The 25,598-nt window shown below is 32.0% G+C and overlaps 2 protein-coding genes across 2 annotated transcripts; one reads left to right on the forward strand and one right to left on the reverse strand.

Annotated features, from left to right (window-relative positions):
• Nucleotides 1-276: 276 nt before the first annotated feature.
• LOC119689091 (actin-like) lies at nt 277-3,984 on the reverse strand. The gene is made up of 2 exons (XM_038103828.1): nt 3,857-3,984; nt 277-566 (listed from the first exon to the last, which is right to left on the reverse strand). The coding sequence occupies exons 1-2, from the start codon at nt 3,876-3,878 to the stop codon at nt 292-294; spliced, it is 297 nt and encodes a 98-aa protein (XP_037959756.1). The 5' UTR covers nt 3,879-3,984; the 3' UTR covers nt 277-291.
• LOC119689090 (actin, cytoskeletal 3-like) lies at nt 560-840 on the forward strand. Its single transcript, XM_038103827.1, has one exon. It carries the CDS (start codon nt 640-642, stop codon nt 823-825), a length of 186 nt encoding a protein of 61 aa, XP_037959755.1. The 5' UTR covers nt 560-639; the 3' UTR covers nt 826-840.
• Nucleotides 3,985-25,598: the final 21,614 nt, after the last annotated feature.

The raw sequence follows: 25,598 nt of genomic DNA on the forward strand, positions 1-25,598 counted from the left end.
GAGGTTTGACTGTATATACTTATTCATCATTAGTTGTAATTTAATCTTTAGCGGTATACTCGTATACTACTGAGTTGCCCGTAGATATCTACATATCATTTTTTTCTATATTATATCCATAAGAATTACTGAATGATCTTTTACAGGTTGTATTTTGTTGGAAATGTATAATCATAATTGAATAGTAGGCTATTCTTATTTGATTAACTGTATTTAACATTTTGTAAAAATATAGAAATAGATTAACTTTTGACTTCCGATAAGAATAAAGTTAAATTGTAAAAACACAAATTAACAGTTGGCGACGAGGATGGGATTGTAAGTGGTTTCATGAATACCGCAAGCTTCCATACCCAAGAATGATGGTTGGAATAGGGCTTCTGGGCAACGGAAACGTTCATTACCAATGGTGATGACTTGTCCATCGGGTAATTCATAGGACTTCTCCAATGATGAGCTGGAGGCAGCTGTTGCCATTTCTTGTTCGAAATCGAGTGCAACATAGCACAATTTTTCTTTAATGTCACGTACAATTTCACGTTCGGCTGTGGTTGTGAATGAATAACCACAGCCGAACGTGAAATTGTACGTGACATTAAAGAAAAATTGTGCTATGTTGCACTCGATTTCGAACAAGAAATGGCAACAGCTGCCTCCAGCTCATCATTGGAGAAGTCCTATGAATTACCCGATGGACAAGTCATCACCATTGGTAATGAACGTTTCCGTTGCCCAGAAGCCCTATTCCAACCATCATTCTTGGGTATGGAAGCTTGCGGTATTCATGAAACCACTTACAATCCCATCCTCGTCGCCAACTGTTAATTTGTGTTTTTACAATTTAACTTTATTCTTATCGGAAGTCAAAAGTTAATCTATTTCTATATTTTTACAAAATGTTAAATACAGTTAATCAAATAAGAATAGCCTACTATTCAATTATGATTATACATTTCCAACAAAATACAACCTGTAAAAGATCATTCAGTAATTCTTATGGATATAATATAGAAAAAAATGATATGTAGATATCTACGGGCAACTCAGTAGTATACGAGTATACCGCTAAAGATTAAATTACAACTAATGATGAATAAGTATATACAGTCAAACCTCTCTATAGCGAACCTTCCTATAACGAATTCCTCTCTATAACGAAGTTTTGTTGAAGACACAGCGATTTTCATATATTTGAACCTTTCTATAGCGAATCTCTCTATAACGAACGTCTCTATAGCGAATTCCTCTCTATAACCAAGTTTTTTCAGGTACATAAACAAATTTTTGCATATAAAAAAATCTCTATATAACGAATTTATTCAAAAACAAGTTAAACACTCAACTAATACGATGTATTTTGGGTTCTATTTGGCAAATCCGACGTAGAAAATTTTCTTAGTTCACGCGAATGATTGATATCTGATAACAGTTCGTGTGCTAGTGAGTTCGGGTGATTTGATAGCCTTGTTCAATAATTTTGCTGACTGTTTGTATGGTTTCAAACACTAATGGGACGTGGAGATCGCGCTGTAAAGTGCTATTTGGGATATACCATGGAAAAGCCGCATATAAACGAAGTACCATATTTTCGATTTAAATCTCTGTAATATTGGTATATTAGATTTTGCAATTGTTCCCAGATCGAAATAGCTTTGTATATGAGTACTTTAGCGCTCAGTGATAGCTTTGAATTTTGACAAAGGAGCCAGTACATGGAGCGCATTTTCAGACCCAGTGGCTTGGGTTTTGTAAATATGTAGTGTTTCCATGTGAGACACCGATTAAGATTAACTCCCAGATTCACCTGATCGGATTGTGGTAGTACGTTATTATTTAGTGTGACTGGTGGGTAGTAATCATTGCGAAGAGTGAATGTGGTTTGTACAGATTTGAATTCGTAAACTTTAATGCGCCATTTGTTTAGCCACACTTGGATGGTGTCTAGATTTGTTTGTAACTTTACTAGTTGTTGGATCGTTTCTTTTAGCTATGATCACTGTGTCATTAGCAAAGATTGCGGTATACGTTGATGGATTAAGTGGTCAGCTGTGAACAGTGTGTAGGGAGTTGAAGCTATAAGATGTTACTAACTCTAATGATGTAACCTAGTTTTGGTATCACAATAACTTGGGCTACTTTCCATTGACTTTGATAGTATTCTTGACTAATAATGGCATTAAAAACTGGGTTGATGAATACAAGACAAATGTTTGGTAGCGTACCTAGGAGCCTTTTTGACTTTAATTTTGGTCTTAATTGTCCATTTAATTTTTGTATTGGGGTTTTTGTGACTGGAAAATCCTTTTGATGCAGTATTTGCAGGAGAGCCTCAGTTTCAGCGTCGTTTTGGTCATTTCTGGACAGGTGTGCTTGGAACACACCTTGGAGATGCTATGCGAAGGTTTGTGCCTTGTCGATTCTGGATCTAGCCAACTGTTCATTATACGTTTTGAGTGGTGGAATGTGTGGCATTGGTCCATTGAGATTGCGAATGGCACGTCATAATAAATAATCGGTTGCTTCACTGGGAGACAATCCAGAGAGGAATGTTTCAATGTTCTCGTTTTTGTTTTCAGTGAGAGTTTCTTTAAGCTTTTTTTAGCTTCATTTAAACTTCTTTTGTCTGGCAGCGTTCTACGTTTTTGAAGTAACTGTTTGTTTATGCGTGTTTGAGTTCCACGCGGCATTCTGTATGATTGTATTGAATTGCTCGACCGCAAATTCGACATCGTTACCGATTTTGGGTTAGATGTTAGTTGTTAAATTTTCATTTATGATGCTTCTATAAATACTCTAGTCTGTACTTTTGTTGTATAATCTCCATAATAAGGAGAGAGTGGTCTGAGGCAACGTCTGAGCTGGAATGTATGGATAAGAGTTAGCTAGGAATGCCTTTAAATATGTAAACATCGATCACGTGTGGAACTTTATTGTAGTCTGATGGCCAGTAATTTGATTCTCCAGTTGATGCGTGAAGCAAATTGTTAGCCTGCATAGTTTTAAACAATTTGTGTTCTCTTGGTGTGATTAGCGTTGAGCCCCAGTGAGTATACTTTGCATTAAAATCTCCAGCAGCTATAAATGTTTGACCAAGCGTGTGGAAAAATTTCTCAAATTGATGACTTTTAATGCTGATGCGCCACGAGACGACCACCTCTGCCTTGTGGATTGCATCGAAGCTCTGGACGGGGGTTACGTCATTGGCTCCGCCAACACTTCACAGTATTCCAATTAATTGGTCTATGTGATCAAATTTGTATCGTTATTAATAAATTGCAAAATTCGACAGTACATCTCTCATAAGTGTCGCAAATAATTATCTATCCCACGGTACACTTCCCATATTACCAAATTTGTTTTTTGTTTGATTTGTGGCTTCAATCGACACTTTCCAAACATTAATTACAAAACGTAATTCTTTGTAACTATTCTAGTTACAGAACAATTAAAGTATCGAAATAATATTTTATCCCACGATACTTTAACTTCCTCTTAATAAGCAAAACAAAATTTCCTAATTTCAGTGCTCCAAATTCAAATTTCTAAATCATTAAAATATTAAAACAATATTAAAACAATATTTGAATTCATAGTAATTTCCATTACAAAATCTATTGCATTTGAGCATTTCTCAAACTGCATCAGCATTTCACATAAACAATGTAATGATCCTCATTTGTCAACAGGTTACCAAATTTTTATTGTTACCTCTAATCCACTTTCGCCAATTATGATTTGTAAGTAGTATATAAGATATTGATTTTCATTTCTTGTTCGAAATCGAGTGCAACATAGCACAATTTTTCTTTAATGTCACGTACAATTTCACGTTCGGCTGTGGTTGTGAATGAATAACCACGTTCAGTCAAGATTTTCATTAAGTAATCAGTTAAATCGCGACCAGCCAAATCCAAACGCAAAATGGCGTGTGGCAGGGCATAACCTTCATAGATTGGTGATATGGGTCCACACACACTGATCAGTTGCCAGTTCAATTAAGACGGTCGGTTAGAAGGAGAAGACAACCTGTTCGTTTTAATCTTGAATAAACAAAATTCAATGTCATGTTAAACATTACTTTAGTGGTTTCAAAAATTAGGTCCAAGATATTTATAAATAATAAATACAAAAAAAATATATATACATACATTATAAATTAGAAAACTATGGTTACTTAAAACAGGATCCAACTCTTTTCAAATGTTTGGATTTGTATACAATGTGATACATTAATGATCGTAATAAGACGAATCGTGACAGATTAAATTCCTTTATTCGGGGACAAACTTTTTATTGAACGTATATATTTAGATTGACTTAAGTAAGTGATAAAATTGTGCATATTTAAGTTGCTATATGCAGCACACTTTAACCGGTTAATAATAGATGTTGTAAAATAGTTTATTTACAAAAACCTTGAGAAGATATGACAAACGGTTAGTAGATAGAATTTGCCATTTTCACCTCAAGAGCAAACATAGTCCCATTAAGAGGTTGCTTAGTGTATGACGAGACGTCGAAGAATTAACACTTTATAAGCCTTATAAGCCTAAAGTCAAACAAACAAGTCGGTTGAAAAAGAATAACATTAATTTATACAACGTAGACTACATCCTGCTTCTGCAATTTGTTGTCAGAAAATTGAAAAAAGTTTTATAGTCTCACTTCCTGAAATGACAGAATGGTTTATTAGATCTAGTATATTGGTTAATTGTTTTTTTGAGTACGTCCTGTAATAAAGTTGTTCTTATAAATGAATCAGGAATTACCAGTTGCCTTTAAGGTCAAAATTTTTTAATAATTATTATTATAATTATTATTTAAAGTTATCCTATAGAATTTGTGACAAACGAAAATTTTAATATAAAGACAGACTTTATATTTCCACTTTAAAATTTGTTGAAGTGCACAGGTCCAAGGAAATTTTAAAATAATAACAGTTAAGTAATTGTCAGAAAAGGATATTTTAAAGCTTTTTGGGACGCACTGCAAAAGTATAATTTTCAAAATATAAACATATCTTCTAACATAAGGAGAAGATATGTATTTTCGTTTTAACATAGGAGCAGTTTAACATTGGAGTAAAGCACTCAACAGCTTTTTAGAGGAATGTTAAATATGCACAAAATTTTACAGAAAGATAAATTATTTACTGTTAAAATAATATTATAGATAACGCAGATAAATGAGCAGAAATGCTCAATACAGCGGTGAGCTGTTAAAACTAACGGAACTTTACACAAAAACTAAAGGAGAATAAATAATATAGAGGAATTGGGACAGTTCTTGTCTTTTATGACAAATAATATAGTGCCTTTTTAATATATAAACGTATAGTATATATGTGTAGTATATACGTAAAAATAAACATCACCATTATTACAAATTGATGAAAATTATTTAAAAATAATTCAAAATAATTAAAATTTAGTTTAAATTTACATAGAGCTAAAAGCCCAGATGTTATTCTCATCGTAATTTATTTCTAGCATATTATTAAAATATATTCTCCAATTTATATTGAACTGTTTTTGTTTTTTACATAAAATCTCTTTAATAGAGCGGCTAATTAAAGAAATCTTTCGGTTTTCCTTTTTTAATTTTACAATCATTGGCAATGGCCAACTCTTATTTAGAACTAAAGCATTTTATTTTTCCCAATTTGATGTGACAGCTTCCTAATAATAGCACATTCTGTTATGGTCGCCTTCCATATTATAGAGCTATCTCTTCCTCAGCATACTTTACCTCTTCCGCCAATTGCTGCTATTGTGTTTATTTTTCTACTTACTTGGACTCCATTTCTTGTATATTCCAGAAACTTCATTTCATTTGTTGTAGATTTAAATACCTTAAACCCTATTATTTAATATCTATTAGACTTGGGAAGACGCCTCGTTCGGTAGCACTTGACCACCTATATTCCGAAGTATATAAAAGAACGCTTCTATCATATATCAAAACGTAATTTGTTTCATATTATTTAAAGTCTGCATCCCCGTATAAAACCACTGGGTGAAATTTTAATATCCATAATATTAATAATAATATGTATAAAACAACAATTTATAATATTTATAGTAAATTTATGTAACCGTAATTTATATCGTTGTTCTAATTATGGCACAGTGCAGCAAGGGTAAACAACAAAATATAACGAAACTCTATAATTAAATAAAGCAAATAAAGTGTACGCTATTCAAAATTCTCACTGAGATAGCCCGTATCAGCCTTTTGGTAGGTTTACTTAAAGGCATTGTAAACTAGTGAACCGTGCTAGAAGATTAGGTCTCCCTTTTAATCAAATCTGTCGCAGCTGTGGGGAAGACGATGAGAGTGCCTCTTATCTACTATATTTTTGCCCAGCTCATGCACGGCAGCTACTTAATACTTTAGGAGTCCCCTTTGTTGAGGACCTTAACCTATTACAGGAGGCTTCGCCAAAGGATCTTGGTGGTTTTAAGACCTTGGTTTTTTTTATATATAGGTAACACAATGGGCCAATAGACCTAAGTGGATTCACTAGGGATCGCCGGTTTAACCTAACCTATGTGTATGGTAGTTTTGTGTGTTAACATGGTTCTAATTAATGTTCTAATTATGGTTCTAATTAGAGCAGGTGCAGTTCTAACACTTGCAATTTAAAAATTATATTCGGACTATTAAACTTGCAAATATTACAAACACCACTGATGATGAGTAATTATTATTCGAAACTGCTGGATGGTCAGCCCAAGAACTCATTTCATAAAAATAAACTACTGTAATTGAAAAACTTGCCTTCACTGTAAACGATTTCTTTATATAAAAATAAATAACATAATATAGAAATTAAAGTCTTTAATGCCTTAACTTTAATGATTTATCTCTTTAACACTTTTGTTTTAAGAAATTTCTTGACATAACAGAAAGAATCTGATAGTAATATTGTATTCAAATCAATGAAGCCATATTAGAACATATACATTATTACAGTCTATTGAAAAGTGAAAGAAAGTATTACATTTTTAATACTTATAATAATTTTGTACATATTTTACAATAAAACAATATTTATATTATTATGTCAAGAGATCATTCCAGCATATTTGAAAACTAACTGAAGAAGCGCTTTACTAATTTTTGCTTAATACTTACATTTTTATAGAATCAGAAAATAGTGAAGAGTGATAGGTCTGAGATGGGTATTGTCATTTTTTCTTCGATCACTTAAGACCTTTTTTCTTTTGAAAACGAGAATGTTTTTGAAGAGTCTGCTTACAAAATTATTGAAGCAATAGTTATACTGTTTAATATATTTTGTGGAAATCGGAATAAATAATAATCAAAAGATACCAGATCTGGAGAATATGGTGAGTGTCACATGGTTTCGGTGCAACACCACACTTTTTCGAATAATCTTATTGAACTGAAGTGAAGTTATTGAAGTGAAACGTTAAAAATTTCTTTAGTTCATAACGGTATACTTCACAATTGACCATAGTGTTGTCCGGTAGAAACTAAACAATAAACGATTTTCTTGAAATCTCACCAAACATAGCATAAATAAATTTTAATGAATATCAGCTTTCAATGTGTTTAAAAACGGTTCATCATGTTTACTCCATGATTTCGATCATTATACAATCCATTTTTTGCGTTTCAAAAATGAAAATTTTTTTTTTTATGTTTGAAAGCCAAACATGAGGAATACATACACCAAACTTTACGATCAAACCTAGGCGTTTTAGATCACGGATAGTCGAATTCGATAAACTCAATCTCTCCGTATGCGAAGTTGTTATCTGTCTGTTTGCATCAATAAATGCCTTTATTGCATCTTCATCAGCTTTAACTGGTCTTTCAGAAAGGGGTGTTTCTTCAACATCAAACTTGCTGAATCGATTTTTTGCATATATTTTGTTTGGTCGTGACTCTAAGTTTTTTAAGTCTGCACAAATAGTTTATCTTGTTTTCTTTAATCCGTTGTAGCAGAAACATACACGAATACACAGAAAGCTTTCATACACTAAAATCTTTAACCAACAACTAATGTGAGCAAGCTCTCAGATTCTTATTCGATCAACATTTCATATCATTTGATGTAGTTTCATCATATCATTTGATGTAGTTTGATAAGTTTCATCATTACTTCTAATTACTAGGAAGCACCAAGAAATAAAATCTTCCTAAATCGATTTGCAGGACAAAATGCACGAAGATATATGAATATAAATATTGTGAGCTAACCAGCGGTGGTGGGTAATTTAAGAAATCTTATATATATACAGCGGCACGGTTAAGTGTTCAAGGTAAGCAGGATTCAGGAGTTTAACAGTGACTGAATCCAGATTGCACAGGCTATAACACGTGGCTTCAATAAAAACTTGTGTCTATATTAAAACGTCGGGAATAGAAGGTGGCTCTTGAACAGTAACCTAACATCTCCGCTTTATCAGTGAGTGGGAAAGGTAGTTTGTCAGTGGTTCAGTTTTATCTGTAATTCAGTTTTATATTTGGTTCAATTTATCTCCAGTTCAGGCATCAGGGTAAAATTGAAGTGGTAGGGTCTCAATAAATAAATTTTCTTGTGAAAACCATGGACAACGCTGAGTTTATCCCAGCCTTAAACGAACTTTTTACTGTTGCATATGATACCAATGAGTCCCCTATATCTTTTTAGTGAAATCGAATTTATTATGAACTGCGTTTTTAGTTTTTAAATATAGGAAATCAACTACTGTGCGATATTATTGCTATGATTGTCTGTTTTTGCACATATAATAAAGCCACTAAGTAGTTGATAAATAGTTTGGTTAAAAATTTATCAAATATATTTTTAGATTAGTGAATAAAAAATTTAAATAGTTTACTGTTTAGTAGTAGTAATTTATATTGTCTCAAACCAAAAAATAGAAATAAATTATGTGTTTTTTGCTTTTATTACTCCATTCGGAGTCACTCTAAGTCTTCTTTGCCTATATTGCAATATTTGCAATACTTTTCCTGCGATAAAGATGAGTTCATCAGTTTACTGATTTCGATGGATCCCAGTATGTGAAGAAAACCAATTGAAGCAGACTCATCACTCATTGCTCCAAACACTTCTGTCCCATCACCTCATTGCCCCATTTGGCCTTAGAACCATCAGGAAAAGGTTACCTAACTCCACTGATGAGCGTTTTCATAGATAAGTCATAGATCTTGCTGGTCATATCCTATTGGTAGTTTAATCAAGACAACAACTCTTTATTCTTTATTAGAGTTCCCTAACTTGCATTGGGAGGGAGTTCCATAGGGAGTTCCAGACTTTATTTTATTTCTTCAAATATTAATTGCAATTGCTAGACTTGTGGAGTCGTTCTGTCTACAGTTGGCGTTGGCATTGAATATTTGCACCTGTAAGTAAAAGTTTAATTTTTATATTTTTGATGCCATTTAGGTGGCCAACTTAAAATATATATCCCATCCATTTGCTCCAAAAACAATGGTAAATCTAAATTCCTAAATGCGATCAATATTTTGGTATTGAATTTGAATTGAATTTGAAGTGAGTTCCTCTACAAACACAAGTTGCTCCATCACAAATAATGAAATAAAAATGAAACTGTGAAACTTAATAATTCATTGCAGCTTTGTATATGCAATCCAGTCAGACTTCCGTATTTGAATCTGCTTAAAGTGTGGATTTGCTTGTGATGACGAAGAAAGTAAAAATCCTTCCAGTGTTGCACTGCGAGCGAATGACAAAAATGCGCAAAGGCTGATGCAGGGTGAGGGATGTGAGTGAAAATGTAATTGTACGACAGGGGGGGGGGGTGTTGGGGGTGGCTAAATATTGAAAAAAACTAAGTAAGAAATCTTCTTTTCATTTGTGTATTTTTTTTTTGTTTTCTTTTTTAACTTTTTTTTTTGATTTGTTTTTCGTAGATACAAAGTAAACCCTAGTTTTTTTTTTATTGTTTTTTTTTTCAGTTCTTTTGCTGTTAGTTTTTATTGTTGTGGTAGTTTGTTTAAGGCATTTTCTGGTTTCTTTTGCTCAATTCATTTCCTTTTGGTTTCCATAGTTTCTATTTTCCGTTTCTGCACTCATACAATCCTTTACGGTGAGAGAAAAATGATTTAAAAAATAAAAACAAATTACATATGTAAATTTCGAATATATCCACCGACGTCGGAATACACAAACAAACACCGAAGCATATGCTAAGAAATATATTACAAAGAATATAATTTGTGACAAATCTAGAAATATGAGCATTTCCCTTACTTTCAGTTCCTTCCATTTGTGCTTGCCTCCTCCACAAATGTGCCGAAAAAGATACATGCATATCCATGTATGCAGGATATGTTGGTAGGCATGTTTGTAGCGTTTTAGTCCATTTCGTAATTGTGAGTATATGTTTGCACTTTTTCATAAGCATTAAGCTCGACTGCACATAACACCCAGTAGTGAAATAGTGACAGACCTTACTGATGGACATGGAATAATTAAATTTGTCTTCGCATTTTATTGGATAGGATGTGGAATAGGAGAATTCATATGTTTAATATGAATGCAGATATTTTTTACCTCAATCAAAATATTTAGAGATTAAAAATTGGATTGGATTAGATTGAGTTTAGAAATAAGTTACTAACTCAAAAAATTCTATCCGGTCGGTAACAGAGTTTACCCTGACATACAACTTTTCTAAAGGAATATTAACACTATGCGGACCTTCGTCAGTCTATTACATTAAATGCATTTAGTACTCCCTCAGCTTAACCGCTTCACCGAAAACAGGATTAAGCAGGGTTTTACTGCTCTTAAAACGGAACAAAAAATATTGCAATATAAGTCTATTAAAATTGCATAAGAAAAGTTGTCGTTAGAAAGCTATTCAATAAAATTATAAGATCTATTTTCACAGAATAGTGAAAATAAGAATAGAAAACTAGAAATATCATATTTCTATTTACATGGTGAATAATCATAAAAATGTAAATCTAAAATGAAAAGTAACGATGGACTTGGAAAAGACAAAATATCAGGTACGTTTACAAAACAAGCATTAGTAAGTAATACACCTTAACATAAAGTCAGCAACCGTAATGGTTAAAGATCCATAATTTTACTAACTTGTACTTAACTGTATTAGACAGAAAGAAATAAACATTTATTATATCAATCCGTGTAAAAGGAATACTAATGTGAGTCATTAGAAAAACAAACAGATTCGAAGGAATCTATTGCCTTTATTTATTAAATATTTACTAGTATTATTATCGTTGATAAAATCACCAATTGGTGTCTTTGGCTGATGGAGTTTCTGTGTTCAGTTAGCAGATTTTCTTGCTTATGTTCTCTAACATACTATTCTAAGCTCTTCTACTTTCCGATCATATATAGACATAGGTGATAAAATTCTACAAAATTTGAGAACCATTTGAAAATATACAGTAAATTTTAATTGCATTTCTTTATGTTACGTTTAGATTTCGCCATTGCAGGATATTCCACAAAACAAAAGTAACCAAATGTATAATGGAAGGTGTTTTATTTTGATATTTTTAAATGCATAAACTAAAACATATAAGCGCTTTAAAACTGCACTAATCGTTGCAGCATATCAAAAGTAAAGCTATGTACGGTTTATTTATTATGCAATGTGATTGTAATTATAGGTTATTGAGCAATTTTAATATAAATTTTTTATCTTACTTGTCGTATGATACACGAGCATAAGATATTTTCAAAATTTCTATTTCGAAATTTTGAATATACTGACTTATGACAAAGAGTATATAATATATTCGCAAAAATTTTATATCGTGTGTTCGTTGCCGTTTGGGGTATACTTATGAAAAAAATCGTCTTTAAATGTTAACAAACAGATGATAAGTATATGCTGAAACTGGATTTGTTATGGAAGTTAGTTCTATCCGTATTTACCTATAACTTTTTTAAAAATATATTCTTTGGCAAAATTAAACAGAAGGGTCGACATTTTATGCCATTTACAAGGTTTTATATCAGTTATGGACTTCTACGAAGAAACGATTCTGTATTTCAGTTTTTTTTAGGTTAGTTACCATCTTTATATAATAAATCCCTTGTAAGTTCTTATTATGAAAAACAAGAATGTGATTTCATTATTTGGTGTAGTTTTTTTAAGATTTCGTGAAAAATAAATGTTCGACTGGATATGGATGACATTGCTTTCTGAATAGCGGTTTGATATCTTTCAGTAAGATAAATGATAACAGAATTGAACTAGAAAAAATTTAATAGACAGAGGACAGTATTGTATGAACCTAGTGTGTAACATCCCAGCAGTTTATAACAGCATCGTTGCCAAAGTAATCACAATGGCATCTGGAATGTATCTGAAAAAGCGGATAGAATTTCAGAAAGAAGCAATTTAACGTAAGGTTTATTATTTTGCTTTTATATTCATATTGCTCTTTCATATAATTATTATTTATTATTTATTTTGGAACAATTTTATAAAATTTGTTATTACTTTTATTTTTCTATTACTTATTTTTTTTTTCTTTTACTTTTATTACAGACTGTTGCAGTATCGATGATGCATCGATACTTTCGCCCGCTGAGATGGCATCGATGGTTGATTCTAAAGTATTGATGCAGTATAGCTGATGTATCGATACTTTCGCCTGCTGGAATATTATGTTATGTAAATATAACATAGTGATTTTAGATTTTTCAAGAATTAAAACCTTTTACAAGTACCATCTATTATTATATCATAATTAAGTTCACCTATTGGACTAAGTGGCTAGAATAAACTAGAACTAGAATAAATACAATAGATATATATTGACACATCTATAATTCGTATTACAACAGAAATTAATATAAACAAACGTCTACCAAACCGATATGATATAATATGAATCTTAACTACTGGGTCATTTTCTTTTGGACGCATTTACACCAACAGCTGTAGGCGAATGCTTATATGTAAAAATAAGTACAATGCAAAGTGTTTTAATGCCCCATAAGTAATGCCAAATAAAAAAGGAAAACTGGGTTTTCATAAGGTTCATTTTTACATTTACGAGTTGATGTAAAAGTGAAACTACTGCAATGCAAGCTGAAGGAATAACAATTTTTGTTTACCTTCCTTGTTTTGCCCCCGCAAAATTTGTATGTACCTCTGGTTGTATGTTGTTCTGGTTGTTCTTATTTTTACTCGCAATATTAAAGTGGCAACTTTGCCATACCATGGTGCCATGGGTAATTGCATTAATCAAGTTCGCTACCATTTATGGGTTAGATGATTAAATCAAATTAAAAACACTTCTATACACGCTAACAATTTTATGAGACAATTTTTACGAAACAATTAAGAAGTGTATATATTAGGGGATCAAGATATAAATCGTTGTTGCTTTTTAATTAATAAAAGTAATCTTAAACTCTTGATTATCTGTTAATGAAAGGAATCATACCAATAGCATTGCCTTTATTGTTTTATTAAATAACACAATAACCTTTAGTCCGTAATTTGTTAGTCCATAATTTGTTGGCTAGTTCTTAACTAAGGAAGTTACATCTCCAATAATACTTATTACTTATCACTGCACAACCTACTTTATATATCTTCAATTCGTCAATTTTCATTAAGATGTTATTGCTCTTCCCAATCGTTTCTGCTACAATACATTGCAATACTAACAATTATATATCACTACTTCGCTAGTAATGAACTAAATATTGACTTGTTCCAAGTGTCAATTGCAGCCACATTATATACCTCAGTAATATTAAACTGAGTTGTTATTACTGATGTTAATTGCCACTACATTAATCATCTTAGTATTATTTTTTTTTTACTAGACCATCATATCAGAATTTGATACTGGTTTCACTTTATTACTAGCACCGCCAACTTGGATATAACTCTAAAAAATAGCATCATATACTATAAGCTAATACCACATATAACATATGTATAATTATATATAAATTTTTACTTCTAATTTAAATCGGTTTGATTTAAAAAAAAAAAAAATAGTGTGGAAGACACACACTATAAAAATATAAGGGGTATTTACGATCTCACATAACCAGCTCGTAACTGAGTTATGTCATATCCGTGCAAAACGGTGGTAACAAAATACATTTCTAGTGCATGTTCTATTATTTGCAGTTGACAGTGTTACAATGTTACTCTATTGACAAGCTAGTTATTTTAAAGTGTCCTCTCTGCTAAGTGGATAGGAGATTTGCGACTTGAAAATTCTACTTAAAGTAGTTTTTACAACTAAAGTAATATTATTAAATATTTTTAATTGTTAATTTATCTGGTGGAACTTGAGTTGGACTCTGAAAACAAAAATTCTATGTTAGTATACCTCAGCCCCAACTTCTGTCTTTTGAGTTAATCTTACAATTTTTAATCTGAACACAGCGGTATTAAAGCGAGGAATCGATACAATAATAAATGGGCGTCAAAATTCTTAAATTTTGTTGTATGTGTACAACTTAAGTCGTGATAAATTCGATTTATAATATTATTTATGTTACAACAGATTAAGATATTAAGTATTGAAGATACGAAACATATTACAAATTCTTTTATATTCTATAATTCAAGATTACAACATTTGTCTTAATAATTAAACCAAAGAACTCTAGAAGATACGATTGAGAATAAAAATTTAGGTTTTTACTACTTCCACACTAACAACGTTGCCCGTTCCGCCAATGACTTAAAGAAAGGAGAAATTCAAATTTCAGCTACAGCACATCCAATTCAAAATTTTAGTAGCATACGCGAACCTAGTCTACCAATTTTAGAGAATGTTAAATACCTTATACTTAAGTATCACATGTTAAAGTAATAGATCGGTCGCTGTCACGTCACTGGACTTTCGCAGATCAAACAAAGGCAAAAGCTAAATCCAACCCTTCAAATATAGATAATTAAATAGATCTTTTCTTCCTACACAGTCGCTTCTATAATGAAGTTTGACAGAATTTGAATACAAACTGAAATGTGGAAAACAAGTCTTGCCATGGGTTGGAAGGGTTGGTATTGATGGTAAACTGGAACAATTTTTAAATGATTTTAATAAACCCATTTACTGCATTGTTGGAGACATAAATGCCCATGTAGCAGATAATCAAGTAGTTGACGGTAATTTATTATCTGATTCCCGACTTATTGCGGTAAGAAGAGTATTAAAGGATGTGAAACTTGACACCAAGGGAAGAAAACATCCCTGTTTTCTGGAGGACATTGGTGGTGTTATAATTAACGGCAGTTGTCAAAGTGATGAATTTGGGGAATTTACATATGTGGGACCAAATGGGTCAACTGTTGTTTATTTCTGTATCTTTTTATTTCAGTTACTTAGATTCAAAAGCTCCTTACATGTTGTTTGCAAATCATACTCTGATCATATGCCGCTGGATATTGAGTTTCATTCATCAAGTTTCGAAGTAATTTCGAATGACGTACAAGTTCCAAAAAAATGCGTTGGAAAGAATCTTGTGCAGGTAGATATAGAGAACATCTAGAAATGAGAACTTGTTCTGATTATATAAGTACTAATATGCAGATTGACATTAAATTGGATGTAATTCTGGTAAAAGTTCGTGATGCGTGGAGTAACCAGATCTTAAATAAGGATTTTGAACCCAAAAATGAATGGTTTGACAACCAGATTCAAGAACTTCGGAAAAATGTTTCATTTCCTTAATTTAGTTCGAAAATACGAGCTAGAAACCCATCGTGCGTTTCACTTTATACTGAGATCTCGATATGCAAACCTTTGCCGTTATAAAAAACTTTAATGACACTTAAAAAAATATTAAAGCAATAATTACTATTAAAAACGCTTCTGACTCGTGGAATCCAGCCAAAAATTTAAAAACAGTTCCACAAAGTAGCTACAATGTGAAGACTTTCATATTTACAATGAATCCCTACTTACATGCAGTTCCAACCTCCCAGCTATCTCTTGGTGTCTTCCGCCTTTTGTCAATTCCTTCCTTGACTCTCCTTTTGAACTCCGTGAAGTCCACCTTGTGCTTTCAAACACCAATTCCAATAAAGCACCGGGCAACGACCGCATTCCTTATGAGTTCTATGAAGGATACGGCATCTGTAATTTGTGTACATTAATTTAATTATCTGTAACATTTTTATTGGCATATCTCTCTTTCGTAACAGGTTTGACACAAGTTTGATTCGATAGTATCACATATACGGTCAAAAGCTTTTTTAAAGTCAATAATTGCAGCGTACGTAGACGATCTAAATTCATTACACTGCTCGAAAATTATAGGCACTGTGTTAATGAAATCAACACATGACCGGGAAGTTCTAAAGTCAAATTGATTTTCACACAGGTTTGATTCGATAGTATCATATATACGTTTCAGAACAATAGTTGTGAAGATTTTACTTGGGTTAAGTAAAAGCATAATACCTCTGTAGTTATCGCATTAACTTAAGTCACCTTTTTGGTATTTTGACTAGTATACCCTCATTCTAGTGATTTGGAAAAAGTTCATTTTCCCACATATGGTGAAAGACGGGCAGCCACATATCCGAGGTCGTTTTTGAGAAATTCCGAACAAATGTTATCAAAACCGAATAGTTTATTGTTTTTCAGATCCTAAATTGCCGCAATAACCTCAGTTCTGGATGGCAGTGACATATCGATACTGTTGACATGTAGGCATATATCAGCAAAGCGCATTTCATCCTCATCACTAGAGTTTGTCGGATTATTCAGCAAGTAGAAGGAAGACTGTCTTGGGACACCATTGGGTTGGTGATGACTTGGCAGGCCCTCAATCTAAATGGGCTGCTGGCATTAACAAGAGATGTAGTTATGCAAACGGAAACCATTACAGCTTTAATTCAATAATGACATCTGAAAAGGACTCAAGTAATTTCGTGGTCTACTTCGGCTAATCTTTGACTTCAGTGGGGCCACTTGTTGGACGGTGCGTTGTCCCAACGTCCCACAATATAATCTCATACAGTTTTATTGTGTCGTTTATAGCTGCAGCATGTTCTGCTTTTTGGGCGAACTCGTTCTTGCTGTGTCGTCTTCGATAAGGTTTCTCGCAATAACTGAGCTTTTTTCTTTTTTCTCTGCTGGACTAAGTTCCAAGTGTCCTGTGACCATAATTTCATCACAGCATAATTCTGTGAGTCTTCGGCCGTTATCGTTTTACTTATCCAGTCCATATTTTCCCACAAATTTTTCTACACCTATGTTGTTTGTCCCAACTTTTGTGTTCATATCGCCAAGAACAATAACTATATCTCCTCTTTGGCTATGGGCATTTATTAGTTCCATTAATGTTGATCATAAAACTCGTCTTTGACGTCGTCGGATTGAATTTCAGTAGTTCATAGCAGTTTGCAACAACCATTTTACGCGCTTTTATTTGTTCCTTTAATACTATCAATCTTTCATTTATAGGTTTTCATTCAAACATGCCCTTTGATATCTTAGTTGTCTGGAAAAAATTAATTCCTCTACTTCGTTCCGAATCAGTAGGTTTAACAGAATATATGAAAACTTTTTCTCGATTTCTAATTTCTCCACTGTCGCTCCAACGGCATTATTGTATTGTCATTATATCAATTTTGCAATTATTCATTTCTCGACGTATTTACTCTAATTTCCTTGCTTCATTTAATGTCCCACATTCCAAGTTGAAAGATACATTGAGAGTTTTGATTTAGATAAATTGTTTCAGTGTCGTTCCTCTACGGAATATTTTGACTTGAATTTAGCACCTCTAAATCCGATGTGCTTTCTGCTAGTAAAGCAGGAGGATTAACCGGTTGGTTCCCTTTGGAGATTAAATTCCATGTCGGTTTGAATCAATCAGTGAATGATGAGTTCATAGATTGATGGTTGGAGGCCTGAGGGCAGACGGTCACCTAGTGGCAGTTCGGCTCCCAAAAAGCACTAGGGTTGTTTAGATCTTACCAGCATGAGTGGCCTTATCGGTAGCTACGCTACCACTGGCATTGCTCTTGGGTTCCCGACACGTACTGAGATAATAGGATAAAAAAAGGTTAATGTGACTATAAACGAGTAGAGTTTTAGAAACTATGTAAACATTGATTGATAAGTGCAGTTCAAGCTTTTATTTAAATCAGATCACTCATTTATCCTGTAATCTTTTTTACTATAATAATTTAAAAAAGAAAGTTATTTAAATCTGCTTTATATGGATCAATTTTCAGGCCAATCTATTAGATGTAATTATCGAAATTAAAAAATTCAAGTACCCGTAAAACTACTTAATATTCAAGTTAGTTCTTAAGACAGCAATTGTTCTGCTTTTTCAGATTCACTAAAAATCTAAAGAACAAGAAGAACTTGTATCTATACACTATATTTGAAGGAGTATATGTAATTGAGATCTGAATGGGATGTGATTTAAAAGAACTTTCACCCCTGTGCTCCAATGGAAGCTAAAAAAAATAAAATACAAGAGTTTCTTATCTACCAAGTATCTTCATGTTTTTGCAGTGTCATCGTGCATATAGAAATCTTACATAGACATAAACATTATGGAATTGTTTCTAATTCTTTCTGAAAAATCTTCGAAATCTCAAGATAATCCAATCATAATTTCTCCTGAATGTGTTCACCAAAACATATACATATGTACTTTAAAATTCTAGCCAACTATTGCTCTCCGAAACTTAAAACTCTCTGTGGTTTCCTGCAGCGGTGTCTATTATGACGCATATCCAGTATAACGTTCTCGTTGTTCATTCTAATAAGAAGTCAACAAGCGTGACAAAAATCTATAAAAACCTTTCACCTTACAAATTGCAATTAAGTCACATTTTTTCCTGCTACACTTTGTGCATGACAAGTGCAGTTTTGCAACTAAACATTGTGAGCGGGTGGTACGCATGTACGTGCTTTCAAATGCAACCGTGCATGCAGGTGCAGGTTTTTGATTTTTAATTGCAACACTTAACACATGCATTCAATTTTCAGTTAAGTTTGCAAAAACTTGAAAAAGGCACTAATTTAGATATACTGAATAAGATGATGGCTAAACAGTCAAGCCAGACTACAAGTACCGACACTACGCGGAATAATAAAAAAACAAATACTTTAGTTGCAATAATATTTTAAAGCTGGAAAATTCTAAAATTTTAGAAAAACTACTGGAAAGATTTAGTAGACATTAAAGGTCAAGTGATAAACGGGTTTTATGGAGTTATGTAAATTTTGGTATTTCAAGTAATATAAAAATATTGATTAAATAAAAGCCGGTTATTAAGTTAGAGCTTCCTAGGTTTTTGTACCAAATACAATATATTATTAAAACCTTTCAAATAGTTAAAAGTGATATGATCTAAAGTTCATAAGGTTAGTGCTTCTCGTATAAAAACTAGATTAGTCCAGATTAATCGAAGATTAGTTTCTTGCTTGTTGATAAATTGAATGCTCTTAAAACACAAATATCTGACCTTCTGCAAAACTACAACAAGGTATTCAACGATTAGCGCGTAGTGGCCGAGCTAGTCGGAAAACGGGGATTAAATTTTTGCTTTAGAGATTTGTCTATTTTTAAATTATAATAATTTGAAAAGAAGTACACTTCCTCTAGAAATATATATCCCATTCCCTGAATATACAGAAAATATTAACCTACACAAACTTTTCATTTTACAATTTTGAAAAATATACGCGAAATTACTTTCAGAAATATATTATCAAAATTAATAATAAATAATATTCTTTTCTTGGCTAACATTTCTTAATACTCACATCGGTTCTCCCTTGAATAAAAATAATTTTGACATAATATAATTTATGACAGCTCATTAAACCTCTTTGAGACTTCAACGTCCACAGCCTTTTCTGTCTCCATGTCTCAATATTATTATAGCTTCTGGAGTAGTCTATTCTAATTGTGTTATTCTGGTTTTGTGACTTCCTATACCTACATACATTGATAGACATTGTTAGGGATACACACTTCTGCTTAAAAAGTGAACTTGAAATATATTGTTTAATATAATTCCAAGTCCTTTTCATTATAGTATTTGTTACTTACTTAATTGAATATGAAATGTTGTTACATGATACATGATACTTGTGAAGTAAATTTGCGATTACAATTAAAAGAATGTGTTCTGGAACTTGAACTAAATAGACGTTCTACAATAATAACAGGTTGAGGATTAATGGCATCTGGTTTTAAACAAAGACTTTAAGCTTTTTATAAATTTTATTTAATTTCGTCATTCATTTAATTTTAATTCCATTTCTTATTTATTATACAAGAAGAGAAATAAGTTTTCTATAAATTATTAACTAAATGTGTAACCATTTTATCATATGTTAACTACTGAGCCGATGTTATTTCTCCACTTATACTATATTATGCTTATATACATATATTGTATAGAAGTACAATATTTGCAGCCTGAATATGTAATGTAATTTTCTGATAACATTGATATACCTCTTAAACTGACCTTACACTGTTCGTAAAAGACCGTACGCAACAGTAATCGTTTGGAAAGAATTTTGTTATAATGTAACTATCTCCGATGGTGTATTTACCGTGGCTGATATAAATATCATGTTATTATTACATTATTACATGTGTCAAATTACTCGCATTGCACTATTCCCTGATAGTTTATCAGTCTCTTCACGGTTTCTTTCATTTTATTGATCTCTAACTACCGCTGTTCCTAATATTAGAATTTTAACTTTTCGATCAGTAATTATATCTCAGACACAAACCCAGTGAAGAATTTTCATAAAATTTTTAATTTTGGAGCTATCATTTATCTTTCATTTGAATAATGTATATTTCAATTCCTTCAAAAAAAATAATAAGTGATAAGTAAAAATATATTTTAAATTAATATACAAAATTTTCTTAAGGAATTAAAACAAAAACAATAACCACGTAAATAATAATAAATTAAAATAAAATCAATATTAAACTGCAGTTTTTAATGAAAATGCAGATCACACACAGTACACATGTACCGCAAAAAATCCTTTAAACTTTCTTCCTTTCTTAATCCTTTAAAGCCCATTCTTTGGGTTATTATCTTCTTTGAAAACATTAAAGCGCTTGAAATCACAATAACTCAGCGTAGAAGGACATCCTTTATTACTGTTTATAGCATGTAATTTTATGCACATTCGAGCACAATTTATGGTGCTGATGATGTCCGCGATTATCCTTGCATTTGCTGTGACTCTAAAAAACTATAAAAAAATATAATAAATTCGTACAAGATTTCGCCAAAGCCTCAATACCCTTTACACATATCTATTTGAAAACTGTGGTTTTAAACTAATAATAGAAATATATTCTTTTGAACTAGCAGTTTCAACCAATATTATATATTTGTTTATTTGTTGTGATTAAGCAATTCATTTGTGGATATTTGTGGATCTTACCAGAGAATAACACTTTTATATATATAAAATAGAGTTATTTTTTTTTGTTTGTTAGAGAATTGTGTGTAGATACATAAAGAATAATTATATAGTAGTTATATGCATATGTAAGATTGGTTGAAACAGTGGCACCGTTGTATTATCTTCGATTAATTGATGGTTTTGTATTTTATTTAATAACTCAAAATGTTTTTTGCATAGAATATATATATATTCATGTAAGTAGCATGAGTTACAAATGATATTTCCCCTATTTTGTTATTCGTCTGTATATATAATACATCAGTCAATAAGTCGTACGACTGACACACAGATGGCGCTGTCATTGTCAAATCTATATGACTTTTATGAAGTACCAACCTTCAAAAGACCATTGTAAAATTTCATGACATTTCGATTAGTCAGGAAAAAGTGACAGCCGTTTAAGTGAAGCTACTTTTGTTATTTTCAAAACAATGGGTTCAAAACAATTTCGTGTGTTCATTTATCATTGCTTCTTGATGAAAAAAAAATACTGTACAAGCTCAGCAATGGCTTTAAAAGAGTTATCCGGACTCTGCTTCATCGAAAAGAACCATTTGTTATTGGTTTGCTGAATTTAAACGTAGTCGTCCAGACACCGATGATAGTGAACGTTCTAGTCGTCCAAAAGAGGTGGTTACTCCAGAAAACATCAAAAAATTCCAGAAATTGGCTATATCTGATCGTAGATCGTAAATTGAAATTGTATGAGCTAGCTGAGACCGTAAAGATATTAAAAGGCAGTGTGTTTACAATTATGCATAAAGATTTGACCATGAGAAAGCTCTTTTCAAAGTGGATTCCGCGTTTACTCACAGTCGATAAAAAACAACAACGTGTTGATGATTCAGAGCAGTGTTTGACCATGTTAACACGTAATAAATCATATTTTTTGCGTCGATGTGTGACAATGGATGAAACATGGATCCATCACTTCACTCCGGAATCAAAACGATTATCATCTGAGTGGACTGCAGCCGATGAACCACGTTCGAAGCGTCCAAAGGCACAACAGTCAGCTGGGAAGGTCATGGCTTCAGAATTTTGGGTTGCACATGGTATAATCTTCATTGACTATCTCGAGAAGAGAAAAATCATCAATAGTAACTACTGAATCGTTTGAAAGCAGAAATTGTGAAAAAACGACCGCATATGGCAAAGAAAAAAATTTTGTTTCATCAAGACAATGCACAATGTCACAATGCACAATAACACTTCAAATTGTTTCCTCATCCACCGTATAGTCTAGATCTGGCCCCCAGATCGCTGATCTCAAAAAATGCTTGCCGGTAAGAAATTCATCTCAAATAAAGAAGTAGTTGTTGCAACTGAAGCCTATTTTGAGGTAAAAGACAAATTCTTCCAGAAGCACGGCATCGAGAAGTTAGAGAAGCGTTGGAATAATTGTATTGCCCTTGAACTAGATTATATTGATGAGTAAAGTCGATTTTTGACACGTCTTATTGACTGATGCGTTATATATATACAATACAGATGAACGTATTTAATATCACTTGTAACTCATACTTTGGAAAATCGAATATTTATAGATCACTTGAATACTTTTAGGCGCATATCAACTTTGTTTTGAAAACTATTTTCGCAATGCTTGCAACACATTTGGATAGAAGTATAGTTGCATATATGCTTCGAATAGAATGGAGCATGTATTTCTTTGAAAAAAGAAATAAGAAGAGTTTGTTATATCGCCTTACACTTACTTAAGTTTCGATAATTCAGCAATGTGTAGATCAATGAGAAATGTCAGTGAAGAGTCAGATGTTGATAAATACTCAACAGAATAAAGTCTTACCCCTATTAAAAACTATCAATTTTTTTATATTTACTTAGTTGAAATCAATTTGGCTCAGGTTTGAAATCGTGGTCGGGCAATTGAATAAATTAATCAAGTCATAAGTTTGTCTAATTGTGGCTCACTTCAGACACAGACGAGTTTATACTTGGTAATTAAGTACTAAAAATGTTGCTATATCTGAAATTTAGTTATATTACCAGTTTTCTTCCTTTTCTAAGATGTGATAAAATTAACGTGCCTATTAACCAAATTGCTATTTAGGTTCAAGTTGCTAAAGATGATCCTTCGTAAACACGTAATAAAAGTCGCTGTGTTCAGACAATAAAAAAATGGGTTGACGAAGGCAATGGAATGTGGCGACTATATAGGCTTAAAAAATGCTTTTAATGCCCATCTGTCTGACACACAGGAGCACATTGCTGTTAAAGCAATCAATTTTGTCCACTTTGTAGTATAAATCTTTCGTATGGAATGGAAAAGATTTTTTTTTTGAATACTTATACATTTATTGTATCTTCTGCTAGACTACTGAGCCTAATAACAAGTTTTAAAATCTTATCTCTAATTACATATTATTATAATTTTTGTTTTAACTATACCTTGTATGTTATAATATGAAATAAAACAAGTAAACCTTATATCGTGGACCTCACTTAAATCAATGGGTTAAATTTCATTTGGGTGAATGTTAGGTGGTTTATTTAGAAAGCAGTTAAACTTTATCAGATTACAATGAAGAAGAGTGCGGTTTTTATTTGAAGCTATTGAATTTTATTTAATGGCTGGACGGTCAGCTTTTTTTAGGCGGGAGGTAATGGATGGAAGTACGAAATTCTTTGCTAAAGGGTTCACATGTTCTAGCAGCCTTTTATTGTATTTATTTCTTATGTTGTCAAATTTAACTTTAAATAAGTGAATTTGAAGATCTCGGTGGGTACTTTCACTCCTAATATACCATGGGGCACCAGTGCTTGTTCTCAGTATTTTTGACTGAGCTCTTTAAATAATTTTAATATTTGAAGCATTAGCATTACCAAATAGCTGGATACCATAAGTCCATATTGCTTTCATGGTAGTGTTATACAAGAGTACTTTATACTCTAGGCACAGTTAGAGGCTTAGAGGTTAGTCGCCTGTTTAGGTGAATATCTAAGCGTATTACATTATCTGCTTGTGGTATGGGAATGTTATTTAATAAAATTGTTAGAGATATACTCCAATTTAAGGTAAAAATGACGTGTCGTTATGCAGATAACTAGTGCATTATTTTCCTGAGCTTAGATTGCTACCATATTTATTTCTAAAACAAATAAATTAATTTTTCATCCTATTTATTGATAAAACCTTAATAAATTACATCCAAATTTTGTAAATATAAATATATAAGCTATAGTATATAAAATAACAACTTTGTATAATAATACCTAAACCCATTGATTAAATTTTAAAGGAATCTAATAAATGTACCTGTAAACAGACTTGTAGCCAGAAATTTGCTTCAGTGGACTTTAATATAATTTCACTAATTTAAAAAATGTTCATTTTATAAAACAGTAACGATCCATTATAAATGAATATATGCATTATATATGTATGATGTAGTCTTTCAATTCAGCTATCCGTTTGGCTATCCGTTTGACTGTAACTATCATGAACCATTGTTAATTTTTTTTTTGAAAGAAGTGCTAGCATCTGAACGATATAATTCGATATCACCTTAAGCGAAAAATGTGCAACATTTTATTCTCAGAACACTTAACCGCTCTCATATATCAATTAAATCAAATGATGGTTTTGTGCAAAAATAATTAAGTTAGTAAAGAAATGCATAAAAACATTCGTTACTTCACAAACATAATGATAAACTTAATATGCTTTGTTCCGCCTTTGTGTAGAGGGTGTAAAAAATTGCTAATAAAAAATAACTAAGAACGAAATAAGATGCAGGGAGCATAGAAGGTAGGTAATCCAGGGGTTAGAATGGAAGGAGTATAGGGGTCAATGTGGTGGTGCTAAAGTAAACTGTTTGAAATGCCAAAAGTGTTCCATGTATTGGACCATAAACACTATCAGTGGCCAATGAATTAACAAGGACGCTATTTACATACGCTAAAGCCATTAAAACAGATAAAAACACAGTGAATGATGTTAAAATAAGTTGGCTTCAAATTTTTAATGGTAACATAAGAAAAACTATTATTTTCTGTGGAAAGGTACATATTAGATACATATCAGAGAAACATAAGAATGCAACAAGTTTAATTTGGAACACTTTAAAAAAAGGTTGTCGCTATCGACAAAAAAAGTATTACATATTTGCTTTTTGAATTATTGGGCTGACCGT

This window comes from Teleopsis dalmanni, chromosome X, assembly GCF_002237135.1.
Source record: "Teleopsis dalmanni isolate 2A chromosome X, ASM223713v2, whole genome shotgun sequence".
Classification (NCBI taxonomy): domain Eukaryota; kingdom Metazoa; phylum Arthropoda; class Insecta; order Diptera; family Diopsidae; genus Teleopsis; species Teleopsis dalmanni.